This window comes from Diceros bicornis, chromosome 1 (assembly GCF_020826845.1).
Source record: "Diceros bicornis minor isolate mBicDic1 chromosome 1, mDicBic1.mat.cur, whole genome shotgun sequence".
Taxonomy (NCBI): Eukaryota; Metazoa; Chordata; class Mammalia; order Perissodactyla; family Rhinocerotidae; genus Diceros; species Diceros bicornis.
The window spans coordinates 82471825-82491666 of NC_080740.1; the positions used below are offsets into that span (position 1 = coordinate 82471825).

The window sequence follows — 19842 nt, forward strand, 5'->3', positions numbered from 1 at the left end:
ATTGTCTCCTCTTCCCATTCACTGTCCTAATCAAGACCCTTGTCACTTCACGTTTGGGTTTCTACAATCACTTCCTAACTGGTCTTCCTGCTTCTTTTCTTTCTCCCCTCTAGAACATCCCATGTCCTGCCTACAAATGAATTCCTCACAACACTGCTTTCATCATATCAGTCACTGCTCAAGAGTCTTAAGTGGCTCCCACCTGCCCACCACAGAATTTCACTGTTCTCTAGTACAGGCCTCTCTTGGGTCGACTGGATCTCCCCATCCCCCACATCCTGGTAGCCTTCGCTGTCCACTGCATCTCTCACTGATCGCTTCCAGTTCTAAACCTGGTTTCCACTGAAACAGGCTTTGGTATTTAATTGCTGGTTTTTCTGAGGCCAGCCACTGTGAGGGCATGGACATTGCAGCTGAACAGATCTAGATTCAAATTTTTGCTTGGCCGTTTAGTCGCTGTGTGACTGTTGACTTCTCTGAGCTTCAGTTTTTAATCTGTAAAATAGGATACAAATAGTACCTCTCTTATTGAGTTTTTACAAGAATTGAATGAAATGATGATGATGATGATAGCTAACATGTATTTTGTATTTGCTCTGTGCCAGACACTGTTCTGAATATTATCTTATTCCTCACAACAACCTATATCATAGGTACTATTATTTTCAGTTTTGCAGATGGGGAAACTGAGGTACAGGCAGGTGAAGCTAGTAAATGCCAGATTCTCCTCCAGGTAGTCTTGTTACGGAGCCCTCATTCCTGACTACTCTGCTGTATCACCTTCTTTTAGTAAATGGTCAGTAAGTGGTAGCTGATAACATAGATCCGAAATTCCTTATCTGAAACTCTTGGGGAGCCAGATATATTTTGGAATTCAGAATTTTGAGAATTATAAAAAAGTTATATTTGGCATATATTATGTATTCTATAACACCCCAGTGGGGACTGGAGCAATAACCCATCTCTCTCCCTCTCTCTCACACACACACACACAAAGAAGAAGAAGAAAACAGAAAAGTTTGGGTTTTAAAGCTTTTTAGATTTCAAACTGCAGAAAAGAGATTGTGGCCTATGGTAATAAAACTATTAGTAGTAATTATAAGCACAATAAATGGTGGCTGTTATTACTACAACTGTTGTGACTCTTGTTTTACTGAATGAGCTCATAGTAAAATGTACTCAAAAGTATTTCTCAGTTAACAAATGAGGTGGGAGGGGAGGGTGCTAGTCATGGTCTGTACCCTGTTTCACACGGGGCGCCCTCTCTCCTTTTCCTAGTATGACTTCATGGAGCGTCTGGATGGGAAGGAGAAGTGGAGTGTGGTCGAGTCACCCAGGGAACGCCGGAGCATACAGACCCTGGTTCAAAACGAAGCCGTGTTTGTGCAGTACCTGGACGTGGGCCTGTGGCACCTGGCCTTCTACAATGATGGCAAAGACAAAGAGATGGTTTCCTTCAACACTGTTGTCTTAGGTAGGTATGGGATCTCAGAGGTAATACACCACGAAGGGAAGGATGGAAACATTCTGGGCTTCTCTGTAGAAGGCACATCTTCAAGGTAGTTTCTACTGTGTAAGAGAACAAACTAGAATCCTTAATTTAGACCTCATAGTGTCATCCACCTAAAACTAGCCCCAATTAAAATACAGATGCTGCTTAAATCATGAAAGAGCTGCTGTGAGTTCCAAGGATTCAGTTGTGGTGAAGAGCCTAGGTCAGACCACCTGGCTCAAGTTCTGGCCGCAAATCCAGGCAAATCACTGGACTTTGTAAGCCTCAGTTTCCTCATGGTAAAATAGCACCCACTTCATGGGCTATTGTGAGGTTCAAATAAAATAAAGTATGTAAATCTCTAAACACATAGTAGAGCCAATAAGTACTGACTATCAGCTCAGAATTTCTCTTAAAAATCAAAGAAAGCTCAAAATAAAAAGTTAAAAAAAAAAAAAACTTAAAATTAAATCGGGAAAAGGATATAGACATAAGAAAAAAAAAAAAATGATGTCTTTGTTCCCCAGTAGGTAAATCTCAAAATGCTTTAATTAAGCACTTGTCATTTTTGGCATGTTTTTAGCCCTGCTTTTTATTAGCTATCAGAGGAAAAGCTCAGGCTTTATCCAAAATTTCTTCTTATATATACATGCAAACCTCTAAAAGGGGTCATTAGCTTGAGAAAATTTCATGAAGTTTTCTAAAGCAAACCCTAAGAATTTTACCAATAAAATAAGCTACAGATATTTTCATTAAAATTATTTTGTCATTAGGTTTTCATCTTCTTACTGACGATAATAACTGATCCTGCATAGAACTTCTGTGAATCAGGTCAGATTGTTAGACTCATTTCATAGAAGAGTAAACTGAGGTTCAGAAAACTGAGTCCTTCAAGGTCCTTGGATGTGAAAATGGTGGAAATGTCCTGGGCTTCTGCAGAAGGGCTTTGCCTTTCTGTAGCACCATGTTGTCCCAACAGCATTCAGTTGTGGCTTTCAAGGTTCCCTGGAGAAGCCTAGATAAGGTAGTTCTGTGAGGAAAGGCCTGGTCAAGCCAAGATTAAATTCCAGCTTTTCTTTCCCACATCCAAACTGGGAAAGAGTTAGGGTTTGAGGGTCATCTTAACTGGGAGTTAGGGTTTGAGGTGAGATTGAGGGTCACTTACCTCCCTGACCCTCAGTTTCATTTGTGAAAATGTCGTGACCAAGGTCCTGAAGGGAAGGACTATATGACTTCCCGAATGGAACGTGTCTGGAATGGAGTTGGTAGTCACTAAATGAGACCTGATGATTTTTTAAGAGCACATCTCGTATAGCTGTTTTTCTATTGACTGCATTTTAGGACCTTCTCTGTTGGCCCCATGGATTTCTCTGAGGGGTTTCCTGATTCTTGAAAGATCTATTTAAGCCAGACTGAAATTCAAGTGGCAGTTCTTCATCAGTGGTCACAACTTTAGAGTGGTACAAAATTGGATAGGATTTGGTATTGACCAGAGGATTGAAATTAATCCTTATTCCCTCTGCTAAGGAAAGATTGGCCCTATCATGGCCAGCCAAATCCTCTAAAGCAGGGGTTGGCACACTAGAGCCCATGAGCTGAGTCTGGCCCACTGCCTGTTTTTATAAATAAAGCTTTATTGGAGCACAGCCATGTTCATCTGTTGGCATATTGTCTATGGCAGCTAAAACGACAGAGTTGAGTAGTTGCAACGGAGACAGTTTGGCCCACAAAGCCTAAATATTTACTATCTGTCCCTTTACAGAAAAAGTTTGCCAACCCTTTCTCTTAACTAACATTGTAAACTTTATATAGTGAAAGTCACTGGAGAAGTCTTCCACGGTTAAGGAAATTTCCAGGATCAGGTTATATACCAAAGGGGGAAAAAAAGTAAAAGGATAAAAACCAGCTCACAAAAGGAAGAAACTGGCAACACATTTGGAACTAGTTTGAGATGTTGAGATAAAAAATGATCTTTAGTTTAAGAACATGATGAGAAATTATATCCTTTTTGTCACTTTGTATTTAAACTTAAAAGGCTTAATACATACATAACAGCATATATGCCACACAGCAGCTGGCTTTGTTGGAGTCTACAAGGACTCACTGAAATGGTTAATAATGAAAACCAGAACAACTGTCTGTTTATAGAGTGTTGACTATGGGCCAGCACCTGGATTCGGCCCTCTGTGGGGACTAGCTTGGTCAACCCATACAGTAGTCACATGAGGTAGGTACTACCAATATTCTGATTCCAGTTGAAAAAGCCAAGACTGAGAGAAGTTCAACAACTTGCCCAAGGTCACACAGAGCTAGTAAGAGGTGGAGTCAGGATTCAAACTCTCTAGAGCCTGTGCTCTTAATCACTGGATTGTTTTGGATTCTAGCCAAATGAGTCCCTTTCCCCGTGCACAGCAAGTTTTCCAGGGGCCAGATTATCTATAATGGCTTCTGCCTTCCATCTCCTTTATCCACATAGACACAGACATGGTAGCGAGATGCCCTGCCCCCAGGCCATTACCCTCACTCGCCTGTCTGAGCTGGGAACAGTGATTCTCCCTGGAGGATTTCTGTTGTCTGGACTGTAGCTCAGAGAGAAAGTCAAAGATAATCGGCCTAATAGTTGGGCAGACATCTTGATAGAGCAATGATAGTAATTGGCCTGAAATGCAAGGAAAAGAACAGTGTTTTATTTGGTTCAGAGGTTCTCCCACACATATCTGTTATCAGGACGTTCTCCATCAAGAGCAGCCAGGAGTGCCAAAAGGCCCTGTGATGTGAAACAGAAGGGAAAAGGCGAGACAGGTGTCAACTGGCCATCACACTAAATATACCTTTGACTCAGGGAAGTCTTCTGATATGTTTAGGAGAGAAGCAGCCTGCTTTCAGAAATGAGTTTCATCTCAGAGGACAACAGAGTGTCATTCTCGAAGCACGGTGCAGATTTAGCGGAGGCCAGCCTCCGCGTGTGTAAAAATCACATTTCCTGGGCTCCCTCTCATTGCCTGCCATTGTTTCCTCCAGAACACTTAAGTTGACAAAAAGAAAAGCTGATAATATCTCAACAGTAATAGTTAATTGAATGTTGGGAAAAGGTGACTGAAAAGGGTGGGCTCCTTTTATATTTCAGCAGTACCATGTAAATTGTTTTTTCCCTCAAAAACTGTAGAAATGCTTCAAATGTAAGACCTTGAGAAAATTAAATGAAAAATACTCTTCATTACACTTTTTGTTTATTTTGGATTCTCCTACCCTCCTACATACACATGCTTACACACACACACACACACACACACACACACACTTCAACAACTGTTTACCAAGCACCTACTGTGTGCCAAGCATTGAGCCTACCTCGGTGAATGATACAGATCTGGTCTCTTCTTCGCGGAGCTTGATGAGAGAAGACAGATACGTAAAAAGGCAATTATAGGAGTTAGGGGAACATAAAGAAAGGGGTACAAAACCCAGATTGAAGGAAGTGAGGAAGGAAGACGATCAGGAGCTAAATGTTTTCTAAACTGAGACTTAAGGATAAATACCTCAGCTAAAAGGTAAGGAAGACCTTTCAGCCCAGCAAAGAGCCTGTGCAAAGACCTCAGTCCTTTTCCATGGGACTCTGGTGGCAAAGAGCTCCCTCAACTTTCGCTGCTTTATCTCTGAAGATGTTAGGTTTGAGAACAGGAAGCTTTGACCTCAGCGATGTCAGTTTCCACCAAACCATCCCCAGACCCAGATGCTCAGTGAGAAGCAATCTCTGCCTCGCTGTGGAAGTGACTTCTTAAAATGCAAGCTGGATAATACTGTTTTTATGTTTAAAACTTTTGATTTGTTCCCATTGGTCCCAGAATAAAATCCAACTCATCCACATGGCCTACAGGGACCTGGATGATCTGTCCCCCTGTGTGGATCTCGCCAAACTCATCTTATGTCACTCTCTCTCTCTCTTTTTTTTTTTTGCTACCCTCCAGCCACTTTGGATTCAGTCCTGCTCTTTTCCACCTCAGCTATATTCTCTATGACAGTCAAAGTTCTATGGGGGCAGGGACTGTGTCTTTCTTATTCACCATTGTATCTCCAATGCCTTGTACAGTGCCTTGTGTATAATAGGTGCTCAATTAATAACGTAAACCATATGTCAAGAACCATGACGGGTCTGAGATCTCACCCTAATTGTAAGCTAACACATTAGCCTGCCACTGTTTCATAGATGTTAGCAGAAGACATGAGACTCCTGGATCAGAGACAAAGGACTTTATTACTGAAAGCCATGCAACACCCAGGTATTAGCATGTGTGCCAGTTCCCCAAGCCCCAGTTCCCACAGGGCAGCACAAACAGGACCAGGTGGAGCCTGCGCATGCAGTGGGTTGCATTATAGGAGAGAAACCCTGAGTCCACTGTCCCTGCATCTCTTAGAATGGGCGGTGAGCCTGCCTGTTCTTTACTCTAGAGGGAGATACTATCTTTATGATACTGGAGAGCAAGTAAACCTGCCCTTTGCTCCAGAGACAGACACTATCTCTATCTTCCAAGGCTGTTCACTGTGCAGACAGCCTTGAAAACACAGTCCAGAAATAAGGCAGTCAGTGCCTCTGCTTATGGGACATTCAGTAACATGAGAGACCCATGGAGAATGTCTCCCAACACCAGGTGAAATTGCTGCCTTCTGACCTGCAAATGCTGCTACTTTGTATGATTCAACCTAATGCTTTTTGAATGAATGAATGATGAGGAATAGATGAAACAAATCGATAGCCACTTGAATGCATCTCAGCCCATCTTCATAGAGCCAACCTCAAGGAATTTCAGCCTGAAGTGTTAATTGTTAGACATGAAAGAAATTGGCTTGATGGAATCTATAGTCTTTTACCTGATTTTGAAAAGGCAAATACACTTGAGTTCTCCTCAGAGTGCCAGAAACCAACTACAGCCTGCTTCTGGAAGAAGAGAGCTGAGAAGTGAAACATTGTAGAAAGAAAGCACTATGCATGGTTTGGTTTTTCAGACCAGAGTGGGAGTAAATGGGAAATTTGGTTTAAAGGGAAAACCTGCTTTACCACTCTCAGGTGACTCCATTACAAACAATTAGACTTTACAGTCTTTCATGCAACATCACCAAGTCAATGTCCCCAACTCCCCAAGGGTGGTGTAAAGGTCACGTTTTAGGCACAGTGGCTTGTATTTTTCTTTTCATCATTGTGGTAATTTGGAACTTGAAAGTCTAAATGTGTTTATTTTAATTTAAGGCAAAAATGAGGATAATAATAGTAATAATTTTAAAAGAATATGTCTGTGTCTGTGTAGACCCAAATCAACATGAAAAAGTTCCAAAATCCCTTTGAAGGTATTATTTGAGTGCACGTAGAAAGGTAAACCATGAAATAAGATGGCTATGCAGGTTAGAACAAATGGGAACTAATTGATTTTCATGAAAATAAGATCCACAAAAGCTAGGCATAAAAGGACTTTTGTATAACCCAAAACCTACTACTTAATGATCCCCCAAATCATGCCTAAATGGATCAGTCTTATGTATTTTGATTTTTTTTTTCCCTTAAAGCAGGGAATTTTTTACTCTACAAACCTGAGCTCAGGAATAACCACCCTCATTTGCAGAATCACTTTCTATACCTGAGGCTAAAAGCTGATATCCAACATGACAGACCAAATCTTAGGATGATAGGATGATATTGGGCTGGTGGGACTCACAGTGTTTAAAAACTTGTCAACAATCAAACATGAAAATTTTCAGTTTTTAAATCCAGGCAAGTAGTTTCTTTTGAAAAAGCAAAAGTTGCAGCAGTACTAGTCCTGCCTTCCTACCTGGGTTAATCAAATGGAGAGCAGTGGTTACTTCCATGCATTGTCCAAGTTGCCCTAGTCCCCACCACTCCCTATTCTCTTCCTTTACTCACTTATGATCCCTACCAGCCCCCTGTAGGCGTTTGAGGTTACTACCACTGGTCTTTAAAAACGGTTATTTTTTTTAGAAAAAAATGGATGGCTGATTATTAAATTGTTTCGCTAGCAGGCAGAGGAAAAGGTAGTTGCTAAATTTCTCTCTTTTTCAGACTCAGTGCAGGACTGTCCACGTAATTGCCATGGAAATGGTGAATGTGTGTCCGGGCTGTGTCACTGCTTCCCAGGATTTCTAGGAGCAGACTGTGCTAAAGGTATTTGCCGCTACTTCTCTGCTATCATTGGAAAACAGAAAATAGGTTTCTCAGAGGGGATGAGAGAGGGGGCACCAAAGTAGCCCCTGGGACATCTTATAAGCCATGCACACTAGAAGGCCTAACCTTTTGGCAAAGAGTAGGCTTTGATATATGACAGTTGGCCAATATACCTATAGGAGCAAGGCCATTATCCTTGGCACTGAGGTGTGCTGAGAAAAAAGAGTTGCTAAAAATGAGATGGTTGGATTTCCTGTAAAAGCAGAAGTGAATTACCATCACTCCTTTCTTATAATCATTAACTTCTATGTAATGGAAGATTAAGCATCTCAGGGTTAGTAAATTTCATTCATTCTGGCCAGCTACGCTCTTAATCTAGAAAGCGCTATTTATCTTGGTGGAATCGTTTTTAAATTGTATTATTAATTTATCTACACTGCTTTGCACAGAATGGCTGGGCCCTGGGATTCACGGGGGAAAGGTAATATAAGAAAGAAAATGACTCTCACAAGAACAGGGGACTTAGGGGCTGCATATTTAGCTTGCAAGAAACCTGGAACATGACCTTCAAGTAGCACTATCAGAGGCAGGTGTAGTGGAGAGCAGAGCTTCTCACACATTTTAGACACGGTGCGTGCTAACACACACACGTGTATATTCTAGATAAATACAACTATAAAACTGCAATAAAACTTTCACAAAAAACACTTACCTTTACTCCATGTTTCTTTTCTATTCTACCCTATTTTTTTTAAACACTAGTTTTAACCAACTACACTGACTCTGCACCCACCAATAGGTCTGAAAACCAGTGATGGAGAGGTTATGAGCCCTTGCTCAGGAGTCAGGCATTCCTGCATTCCACTCCCAGCTCTGCCATTGAGTATCTCTGTGACCTTGAGCAAGTGATCTAACATTTCTGAATCTCGGTTTCCTCCTCTGGAAAACTGGGGAGTTCCTCATAAGTTCATTGTGAGGGTGGTATGAGATAACACAGCCAAAGCTCTTAGCAGAACAAATTATGAGGCCTCAAAGGGTTTATTTTTACCATTCTTATTTATGTATATCATACTATATTTGTGTATTTATATAATCTTTTCATTATTTTTATGTGTGCTTCGTTAAAAGACCATCCTGCCTCAACATTCTGAGAGAGAGAGAGACAATTATTATAAAGCTACTCTGTAAATGCTGAATAGTGCCACTCCTTTTTCACACCCTCACCACAATAGCTGGGAAAAATAGTATTTCAGATATTCACAGTATTTCAAAAATTTGCAGTTCCCATCTTTCTGAATGCTGACTGATAAGTGAATGGGCCATTTTAGTGCTTGAAGTTCTGGATTTGCTTGCACAAGCCTGAGATGAAATCCTAAATGGCACCACCTACAGACATACCGTCTATCACACAATAACGTGAAAGGTTTGCTAAACTTGTCAGGTACAAAAGGAAAAGAGCAAGAAGCCACCAGACAGTTTCCTTGGCTGTTTTTCAACCTCAGCACACCCTGCCCAATGGCATTTGGACACATCCCTAAGTAGGCAGTGGAGCCCGGAACTCCTACCAGCGTGCGCTTTGCTCAGGCTCCGAGGGCCCTGATGAAGGAGAGTGGATGACACAGTACATCGCCGTGCTGAGTGCTTTTTCTAGCAAGGGCTTTAAAGGAGGAAAAACCTCAATATCGTTTGAATGGCTTTTCTTGCGTAATCTAATTTTCCTGGGAGTGAAGGCTATAATGAGAGGAAGGACAGAATAGTCCTTTTATATGTGGCTGCAAATGGGCTGAACACTCAGCTGCACGGCCTATGAGCTGTAAATGTATATTAACACTGACACACATCGATGTATTATTAATCCTAAAAACCATGTGTGCTCTGGCTGTACATCCAGTTACTGGCCTTTCAGCCCTAAGTACCTCGGCCATTTAAGAACTCTTCACTCTAAATCCATTTGCAGATGAGCGTCCATTGTGCATTATGGATCTATAATGGGGTGTGCATTTAGCTGCTTAAAAGGACTCTCAGTGTGTGTTTTGCATTCACTACCTGTACTGTGGCTGGGCGCACACTCCAAGTGTGCATTAGCCATGGTATATAATTGATCCCTGCGAAACAAATACTGAGTGGCTGTTAAGAGTAGTTACTCCTGCATATTCAGGAGCTGTTCCTGAAATCGGCCTTTGAACTTGTCATGTATTTTAATTTAGCTGTTGATGCATACAGTGGGCAGAATTGAAGCATTTAAAGAATAAAATTGCTTTCTCCTCATTTCCCCATTTATTCTTGGCAAAGTTGGCTTAAGAGTGTTAGGAGTCAGCTTCTCCCTCTTTGCCCTAAGGATATTTCTTCCTTAATATTTTTGAAATGGAGACAGTTTAAGTTACTTCATTAACAACGCTAACTTTCTCCTTATTCTAAATCTGCCTTTCCCAAACTTGGGTCTTTCGTGTACCGGTTTTATGATTTTGCCAAATTCATGGACCATCAGTATTATTATTTACTTAACATATTTCTTTAAGTCAACTCATTATATTTACATAGATAAGTTTATTTTTAAAGGAACGATGTCAAAATCAAAAATTAAAAAAGAGAAAAGAAGAATCTATTGCAATGAGTAGGCAATGTTAATACCACCTTGAACCCTATCGAGAGTAATATTTTCCCTGTGATGAACATTCAAGCCAGGTCAGCCTCTCACACACTACTTTCACATCAAGAATCCCAAAAGCGGACGTGAGCACGTGAAAGGCAGCCTGGCTTCTAGAGAGACTCAAGCCTTGAACATCTCGTCTCATTAGTATTGGCTCCGGAAAATTACCAAATTCACTAACTGTACCTGTGTTTGAGGCAAGAATCCAGTAAAAATAGGCACACAGATTTAACCAACTTCAAGTGGGTAAATCTAATGGTTAGCACCGGATTTATTTGTGGTATGTTAAGCCTCTATTTCAGATCATTTTTAAGTAACAACTAATAGTTATTAAGGACTAAATATGTACCAGGCCTTGTGCAAAGTACTTAATACATAATATCCATTCTCATATCAGCAATATGAGATAAATCCTATTTTAACCAACCTCCCCAATGTTTTAAGCTTTTTATATTGAAATCATTTAAGATTTTCAGTCAAGTTGCAAAAAATAGTACATAGAGTTCCTGTACAGAATTCACCCAGTTTCTCCTAATGTCAGCATTTTAAATTAGTTCAATTACGGAAACCAGAAAGTTAACGTTGATGCAATACTATTGAACAATTTACAGACTTGTTTCTATTTTTGCCCTATTTTTCCTGGTCCAGATCCCACATTGCATTTGGTTGTCATGTCTCCTTAGTCCGCTTCAATCTGTGAAGGTTCCTCAGTCTCTTCCTTGTCTTTCATGACCTTGACCATTCTGGAGAGTACTGGTCAGGTATTTTGCAGTATGTCCCTCAATGTGGGTTTGTATCACGTTTTCTCGGGATTAGATCGAGCTTATGCATTTTCAGCAGGATGCTGCACCCTCCTCAGTGCATCATATCAAAGATGCACCTCTGATTTTTAATAAGAAAAAATTTTAAATGAGGTTGTGTCTGTGTGTGTGTTTGTGTATACCTTCTCCCACTTACATAGAAGGCGGAGACACTGGGAGGCTCTTTCTGACTTGTCCTGCACAATTTGTCGGTGGCCATGACAAATTGCCACTCACAAACAACTTGTGAGCCCAACATGCTCCTAAGTGTTAGCAGGCAGTAACCTGGAGCAGACAGGATGAGGCAATCGTGCTAGCAAGGGCAGAGAGAAAATACAACATGTCCTGAGTCTCTTGCTACCCAGAACAGTGCATACCATCTCCCAGCTGTGGCCCACGGTCATTCCCCTTCTTTCCTGATAAGAGCCCTTAGAGGGGCCTGAGCCCGAGGTCCTCCCTCGTCACAAATCCGCATCCACCTTTGTTCCTTCGCTGACCGCTGTGCCCAGGATGCGTGAGTTCTGCCAGTTGCTGCTACTGCAGGCGGCCGGCAGGCTCAGCCCTCCTGCCAGGGGGAGAAGTTGCCACGTTAGAAGCGAGATTCCCATCACATCCGAGCGCCCGGGTATGTGTCCAAGTGACAGAAATAGGGATGTATTCTCTTGACCCCACGCTGCGCCTCCCGTGTCCTCAGACGTGCGGTGCAGGTGGCAGCTTCTTGTCTTCGTATCAACCTGCCAGGCTGCATCAGGCATCTGAAGACATCCTTGAAGTGAATGGAGGAATTGGTCAGTGTGCATTTGCGGGGAATTCGTTCCACGACCCCGCCAAGCTGGGGGTCCTGAGGGGCTCAGAAGTCAAAATGGAAGTGACTCCCACACCAAAAGAACATTTAAGCGTTGTAATACATTGTTCCGAGTCAGCGGAGGGGACAGAACTTATTCGTGCATCCAATAAATGCTTAATATGTGCCTGCTGTGAGCCAGGTACTGCACCGAGTGCCAGAAATCCAATGATGGGCAAGAGTGCCATGGCCCTGCCTTCCGAGAGCTTCCAGTCTGATGGGTGCACGTGATGGGCTAGTGGGAAATGTAAATGTAAGTGCACAGTGCTGTGATGTGGACTTGGAGGGCTGTCGACATTACGAGGGAGAAGAAAAGGAAATTTATGAAACACTGAAATATGGATCTATGAAAATAGCCAGTTAGTATCAGGGAATGTGCAAAAGATTCCACAGAGAAAGAGTCTAGTAAAGGGACTACACTGAACAGTGTCTTTCAGTATAGAATTTCATTAATTGTGTGTTGTAATAGGCAATCTGTTCCGATTCAGAACTTGAGGCAAAATGGCATTTCTTTCCCAGTGATCTGTACCATTTTCCATCAGGTGCCTCTCCTGTCCAACTGTAATTGTGCTTATTACTCAAGTCATTGTTTAGTCCACAATTTCTTATTATAACTTCCCCTTGCTTGACTTTCTCATTACTTTAATGCTATTTGTGGTGGCCTAGATGCTTTTTAATTATGATTCTTTTTTCTTTTGTTTACTTTTATTTGAAGGTCTTTCATTGACTTAAGATGCTTCCTTTGGTTGTTTGTAAAGCAGCCTTGCATTAGAGAGATCTAAGACTTCGGACTGTTCTGTTTTGACCCTGGCTCCTCAGATGGCTTATTTGGTTCTGAGCTCGAGGCCCCAACCTGCAGCAGAAACTTACTACACCAGAGTCTTACTTGTTAGGTAATGCACATTTAATAGCTATTAGATGTGACAACTCCTGCTGCTGAACAGCTGTCAGGGGAGGCCCAGAAATGCCACAACCACGGGAACATAAAGTCTTCTCTCTGGGGGTTGGTTTCAGCTCCTACCCGGCTTCGGTGGAGACTTGAAAAAAGAGAACGGGGATCTTGCCATTTTTCTCCTGTTAACTGGCAAATGTACCCAATACCCAGTCCCTCTCAGGGTTCTAACACTAAGTCAAATTATGATCATCATCGTAGCTGACATTTATTGAGTTCTTACTACGTGCCAACCACTGTACTAAGCAACTGCATAATTATCTCATTTGATCATCAAAAGCACTATTTTATAGATGACGATTATCCCCTTTTATAGATGAGGAAAAGGAAGCACAGAGAGGTTAACTTGCTCAAGGGCACTCAGCTAGTAAGTGGTATTGCTAGGATTCAAACCAGACCGTCTGCCGGGACTCCTAACGTTGGACCAACCATGAGATTAACCTCAGGAGATGTGAGGCGTGAGGAAGATGTGCCTTTGCAGGCAGTTCATGTGGTGGTTGCACACTAGGATTTGAGTTTGAACCCAAGGAAACTTTTCCGGGAGGGGAAACTAGAGTTTACTAGGTAAAAAGTGGCAGAGCCAGCATTTGAAACAAAGTCCATCTGCCTTCAGAACCTGCTGCTCTGAACCAGTCTCCTCCCAACCACAGGTCCAGTCCATCACCTCCCTCATCCCATCGCTTGCCAGCTTCTATTTCATCACTTCAACATGCTCTCCATTTTTCTTCTCTGTCCTCACAGCCACTTCACTGTTCACCTTGCCACCAGCATTTCCCAGATGACATTTTTCCTGCTCCCCACCTCCAGCATTCTCCCCGAGCTCTTAGATGCATGTCATTGCTCTCCTCCAATACCTTCAGTGGCTCCCAAATGCCTCCCACCGCGGTGTCAACTTTGGTTTAAAGACATTTATCAAGGCACAAATTTAAACAAAGGGAGGGGGGGCATGACCAAGGGAGGGAATAAAGGAGGAATGAAAAAAAGGAAGAAAAGAAAAAAAATTTGACAGAAAAGAAATACCATTTATTCCACAGTTTACGTGCATTATCTCGGGTGACAAAGTGATTGCTAATGGAAGCTTTAGAGTTGGAATTTGCTAGGTTTGAATCCACACTCCTCTTATTAACTGTACCCATTTTAGAAAATTACTTAACCTCTCTGAGCCTCAGTTTTCTCATCCACAAAATGGGGGCAATAGCAGTACTATCTGTTGTGTTGCTGTGAGGACTCAAAAGTAAATACATGTAAGGTGTGTAGAACCATGCTTGGCATGTATTAAATGCTCCATAAATATTAGCTAGTATTAATCTTCATAAGCCTTTGAAGTCTTTGTTATTATCCCTATTTTACAGGAGAAACAGAGACTTAGAGAAAGTAAGCTACTTGCCCAAGGTCACACAGCAGGGCTAGATTTTGAGGCCCTGTGTGGCTGACCCTGAAGCATGTACCCCTAATGGCCACATAGGAGAGAGACTTGGCAGGAAGACCCCCTGAATAGAGGGGAGTGACCATTCTCCAAGTCCCCGCCGACAACTCAGCTGTCTGACTCTCCCCGCTGGCTCTGTCTCATGACCTGCTGTCGTGTCTCCCCATTAGTTGCTCCCCTTAGTGGATTTCCGCACTCAGGAGAAGAATGACAAGCCTCTTAGCCCCCTCCCTGATGGGGAGGGGTCCTCCCCACCACCCCACAAACGCCTCCTTCAGAGCTTCCCTGGCACAGAAGACCCCCTTTCACAGCTGGCCTCACCTCTCAGTGAAAGACACTCAGGTCCCACCAGTCCTTCCTGGAACAACCATGGATGCCTCCTAATTGTTCATTCAGACCCTCCGTCTTTCACACGGGTCTCCCTCTGCCACCCCGTTCCCCCTACTATCTCTGTTAATGCAGACAAGCCAGGGGCATTAGCTGCTGCCAGCAGGAGCCATTCCACAGCCCAGTGCAGTTTGAATCTGAATCCCAGGAGGACGAGACCTTCCTCCCACGCTTGACGGGAGAAAATGTGCAGGAATTCTTGACAGCAAGGACCCAGGAGGAGGGGCTTGAAGTAGGTGCACTTGGTATGTGCTTTGTGGAAAGTGATGGAGCAGCCACACTCAGCAGTCACCTTCGATAAAATAGTTTAAGAATCTGGACCACATATGGAAGACGAAGTCCAGGCCAGGCACTGTGCGAAGAGTTTTATACGAATGATCTCATTTCGTCTTCACCACATACACCATCATCATCCCCACTCCACAGCTAAGGAAACCGAGGCTCAGAGAAGCTAAGGCACTTGCCCAGGTGTGGCTTTAGCACCATGCTCATCAGAATCACCTGTTAACACACAGCTTGCTGGACTCCCCCCCCCGGAGCTTCTGATTCAGTAGGTCTGAGGTACTAGCATCAGCTGGGGAAGCTTAAGCATCCAAACCCTCGGGCCCCACGCCAGACCTTCTGAATCAGAATCCTCATTCCAGCAGGATCCCCAGATGACTCATGTGCACATTCAAGTCTGAGTCTCGCTACATTGCCCTTGAACGCAACTAAGACTGCCCAAAGAGAACTGTGAACGGGAGCGACAGCATCGCTGTCACCTTCCATTCCCGGCTTGCCGAGCAGCGTGGGGGGCGCCTGCCTCCCCAGTCTGGAAGCTGCAGCGCCCTTTATCTGGTGCCCCCACGCGAGTCCCTGCCTGCAACCTCCAAAAGTTGGCCGCTCATGATGTTCCTCCTGCTTGTTGCATTACCAAACAGAAATCACTTTGCAGGCCTTACATCAGTCAGCCCTCCCCCAGGTTAAATTGCTCTGAGACTAAAAACCTTTTTAAACTACTTAGAATAGTTGCAGAGCAGCCTTGGAAAGCAGTGTCTCACCCTGGGGAAGCATGCTTCGATGTGTTGCACACAGAGTTGGGGAAGTACTGTGGTTTTAGAAAAACCTTCCGTATTGGGAAATAAACCAGTCGTTAGAGAGTAGGTCGGCTGGGACGGTGATGTGGGAGAGAGCACTCTACCCTCTCCTGTCTCTTTATGCAGTCAGGTGCCACATAACGACATTTTGGTTAATGATGGACCGCATATACGACACTGGTCCCATAAGATCAGTACCATGTAGCCTGGGTGTGTAGTAGGCTATACCTTCTAGAGTTTGTGTAAGGACACTCTGTGATGTTTGCACAGTGACAAAATCACCTAACGCATTTCTCAGAACGTATCCCCATCGTTAAGCAACGCATGACTATAATGCAATGCTTTGGAACAATTTTCTCCTAATAACAATAATGATAATAAAATCATATCTGTAGATTTCTTAACTATAGCCGGGCACTGTATATAGCACTTTACAAGCATTGTCTCATTTCATCCTCTTAAAAATATTGTGGGGTAGGTAATCCAGAATTCTTGTCCCATTTTAAAGATAAAGATATCAAGGCTGAAAATAAAGTGTCCATTGTCACACAGCTGGTAAAAACAAAGGGAAATTTAGGCTGTCTAACTCATAGGCCAACACTATGCCTGGTACTCTTCTACCTGCTGGGGACAGCAGTGAATAAACACACGCTCCATGTCTTCAGGAAGCTTCCATGCTTGTGGATAATGGGACACTGATGATTTGAAAACTTGTCTCGATGCTTGAATCACACTAAGAATGGAAAGCTACGTCAGTCTGAACTTGAGCTGCAAAAAAGCTTACTGTGTACTCTGAAGAATTTAAATATTCATTATGTAATTAATGCTCTTCAGTCACACACACACACACAAACAGCCGTTTTTTTAAGAACAGCTTAAGCACTTATCGATTGAGAACTTTTATAACTCAAAATGGAGGCATCCCCATATCTCTACAGGTATTTTAAATGAATTGAATTAATCATAGGCTTAAAAGTCTCTTGCGATCTTCGTTAACTTCCCTGGGTTTAATTAAAACATCTGTGCACTTTTAATTTATCGATTCATCCAACTCATATGTCATGTTTTTAACACACCCCAGCATGCTCTGCATCATTTTTAACCCGATTTCCACTTAACTAAAGCAATTAAATTCACCCCGGATTAATTAAAGCATCCATACTTTCGTGCTTAAGTCAGCGTGTGCTTCTTTCCCCACATGGCTCCTGAATGTCAGAGATCTGACACACCTGATGAGTTTTTTGTCCTTCTGGAAATTCTTCCCCGAATCGCTTTCTTGCTTATTAATGTGCCGTTTGACAGAATGAAAAGGAGGAAGTTGGTGCACCTGAACTTTGGCCCTCTGAGCCAGAGGCTCGGCCCATGTCTGTCAGAGGCATCCTCTGATTTCCTCTTTTCACGGGGGTCCTGCTGAGTCTTGCCCCACACTGAGACCAACAAGAGTGTCTGAGTGTTCTAGGCAGGAAGGTGGGGGGCTGTTCGGGTTGGAGGTGACCATCGTGATAGAATGGCTGGTGATCTTTGCATTTGTACTTTTGTGACGGCTCCTTAGTTCTGATTTCCAGCTTCCTCGCTCTTCCTACGCAGTCCTTTATTACCTTGCCCATTTAACATGGAGAGAAAACTGAGGCACCAAAGCCAACAGGCTTCTCGGTTGGGCACGGTGAGCCGGGGAACTATTCAGACAGGGACAAATCATCCCCTGGAAGCTAGTTTGGATTTCTGCCCCCACCAACTGTGTTTGACAGAGCTCCTTTCCCCTCAGCCGTGGCAGCATTAGGGGTATCAGTCTTTAAGATGCTTTTTTTCAATCTGATAAGCCAAGGATTATTTCTCATTATTATTTTTGTCTATACTTATTTATTTGCTAATCAAGCTGAGAATCTCTTCATACTTTTATTGGCATTTATATTTATATGTCCTTTGCCCAGGTTTTCATTCATTTGTCTCTTTTTATTGATTTAGAATAGCTCTTTGTGTATTTCAGATATCAAGCTTTATTCTGTAAAATATGTTAAAAAAATATTTCTTCCTGGTATTGTTCATCCCTCAATTTTGTTTAGGGTGTTCTTTCTCATACAGAAGATTTTAATTTTATGTGATCAAATCTGATCTTTCTTCTTTTCCTTCTTAGTTTCTGGAATTTATGTCTTCCTTATGTATCCCCCTCCCAAGAAAATAAAATTAGTCTTCAATATTTTTTCTAATACTTGTGTAGGTTTTTTCCTATTTGGATCCTTAATCTGTATCGAATTTATTTGTGAGAACAGTCTACATTAGATGTCAAACTTTATTGTCTACCAAATGAATTGCCGATTGCAAGGACCTAGCAAGAAGTGAAACTCCCCTTCCCTGACACTGTTCTGCTTAGCACCAAGCTGAGTCCACAGTCTCAAAAGACAGTGGGACATCAGTTTTGGTTTCAAGGACACTGAACTTTGTCTTCCTCACCTCCACGACCCAAATGTTATATCATCAATTGCTTCAGGAGAATCGAGGCATCTTCATTTCTCCTTCCCTTTTTCCCTACCACCTAACCCAGCTATTAGCACAGATTGGGTTATTCATAAGCATTTATTGACTAACTGAGATGTAAGGCAACCAGTTGTTAGTACTATTTTGACAATTTACCCAGAGTCCTAGGTTCAAATATTCTCAAGTCTCTTTTCAAAGGGGTTTGCAATCAGATTTCAGATCATTTTTAAAAGATACATTATTTGAAATTCCCTCTGCACATCTAGCCTAGCCCACAAATAACTTGTCGGGATGCAGGCATTTTCCTGCATCCTGTCTGTCTGTGTGACTGAGCCTCTTCAACCGTCTCTGCCTTTGCTCCACGTATTCTCTCTACTGCAAGCTCCAAGTGGATGAGACTTGTTTTACTTAAAACAGCAGACACGGGTGACTTGTCCTGTTACTTCCCACCGAGTAAATAACACTGATAATTCATCTCATTCCTTACAGAGAACTTTAGGGGGAGAAAAAAAAAGCTCCAGTGATCATTAAAATGAGCTTTACACCATTTAGGTGAATCTAAATTGTGTCATTTTTTTGTCATCAGCCTGTTAACTTGTCAGTCGTTAGTGGCAGCAGTAATTTATTTTTCTTCTGCGCGAGTCTTAGAGCTTCCATTTACTAGATTTAGTAAAACAGGAATAGTCACTTTGTACAAACATTTTAATTAATTTTAAGTAGAAGCTTGAATGTACAGTGTTCTGCTCCTGTAAGTCTTAGGAAGAGGAGAGACAGGGACATAAAACACTCCACATGTGATTCCAGAACCACCTCCCACCCACAATCAGGGGAGATTGGGGAAGAAAAAGATGAGGTCTTTCCATTAGCATTATTTGATACTCTTCTGGTGGTGGTGGCGGTGGGTCCATTTGAGACCTACTGCGTTTTTAATTTTATTAATCCTTGAAGCCTATTTGGAGATTCAGTTTGGAATTTCACAAGGAAACATCCATTAATTGCAAACCAGGTGTCAGCTACTGGTTTGAGTCCTTGCACACATTATCACATGTAAGGTTCCCATCAACTCTGAGAGACAATTTTTGGAAGGGGAAATTGGGCCTCAGAGAAGTGCAGTAATCTTGCCAAACTCCTACAGCTGGTAAGTGACAGGCCAGATTTTGAACCTGGGTCTTTCTGGTGCCAAAACCCTTGCTCTTTCCACCTCTATTCTATATTACATCCAGGCAGTGTGTGGAGTCCGAATTGTGTTTCCTATAACCTGTGTATCATAAAAAAAAAAAAAATGTAGATTTGGTGATAGTAAAAAAATCTAAGAATAGTGATTAATACAGGAGGTCCCCACTTCACATCCAGCCTCTCAAATGAGGATCAGGCTGAGCCTTACGTACTGAGATGCTCTGGGTTGAGTTATGTCTGAGAATGAATCAGTTTCCCTGAGGGAAGGAATTCTCCCTGCAGGTTAGCCCAGAGACCACTGGAGGGTGCTCATCTAGCATTTGCAATCTCTTTGCCCCAATGGCAAATGCATTACTAGAGCACTGCACTCCTCTTTAACCTGCCTTCCACTT

General features: G+C 42.5%; 1 protein-coding gene across 2 annotated transcripts in view; it reads left to right on the forward strand.

The window, feature by feature from the left end:
• Window positions 1-19842, forward strand: part of TENM2 (teneurin transmembrane protein 2) — a 571867-nt gene that overhangs the window by 406748 nt on the left and 145277 nt on the right. For both annotated transcript variants that reach the window (XM_058545548.1, XM_058545558.1), the window contains exons 7-8: window positions 1279-1474; window positions 7563-7664. In XM_058545548.1, coding sequence (XP_058401531.1) covers window positions 1279-1474; window positions 7563-7664 — 298 coding nt within the window. The remainder of the gene's footprint in view (window positions 1-1278; window positions 1475-7562; window positions 7665-19842) is intronic.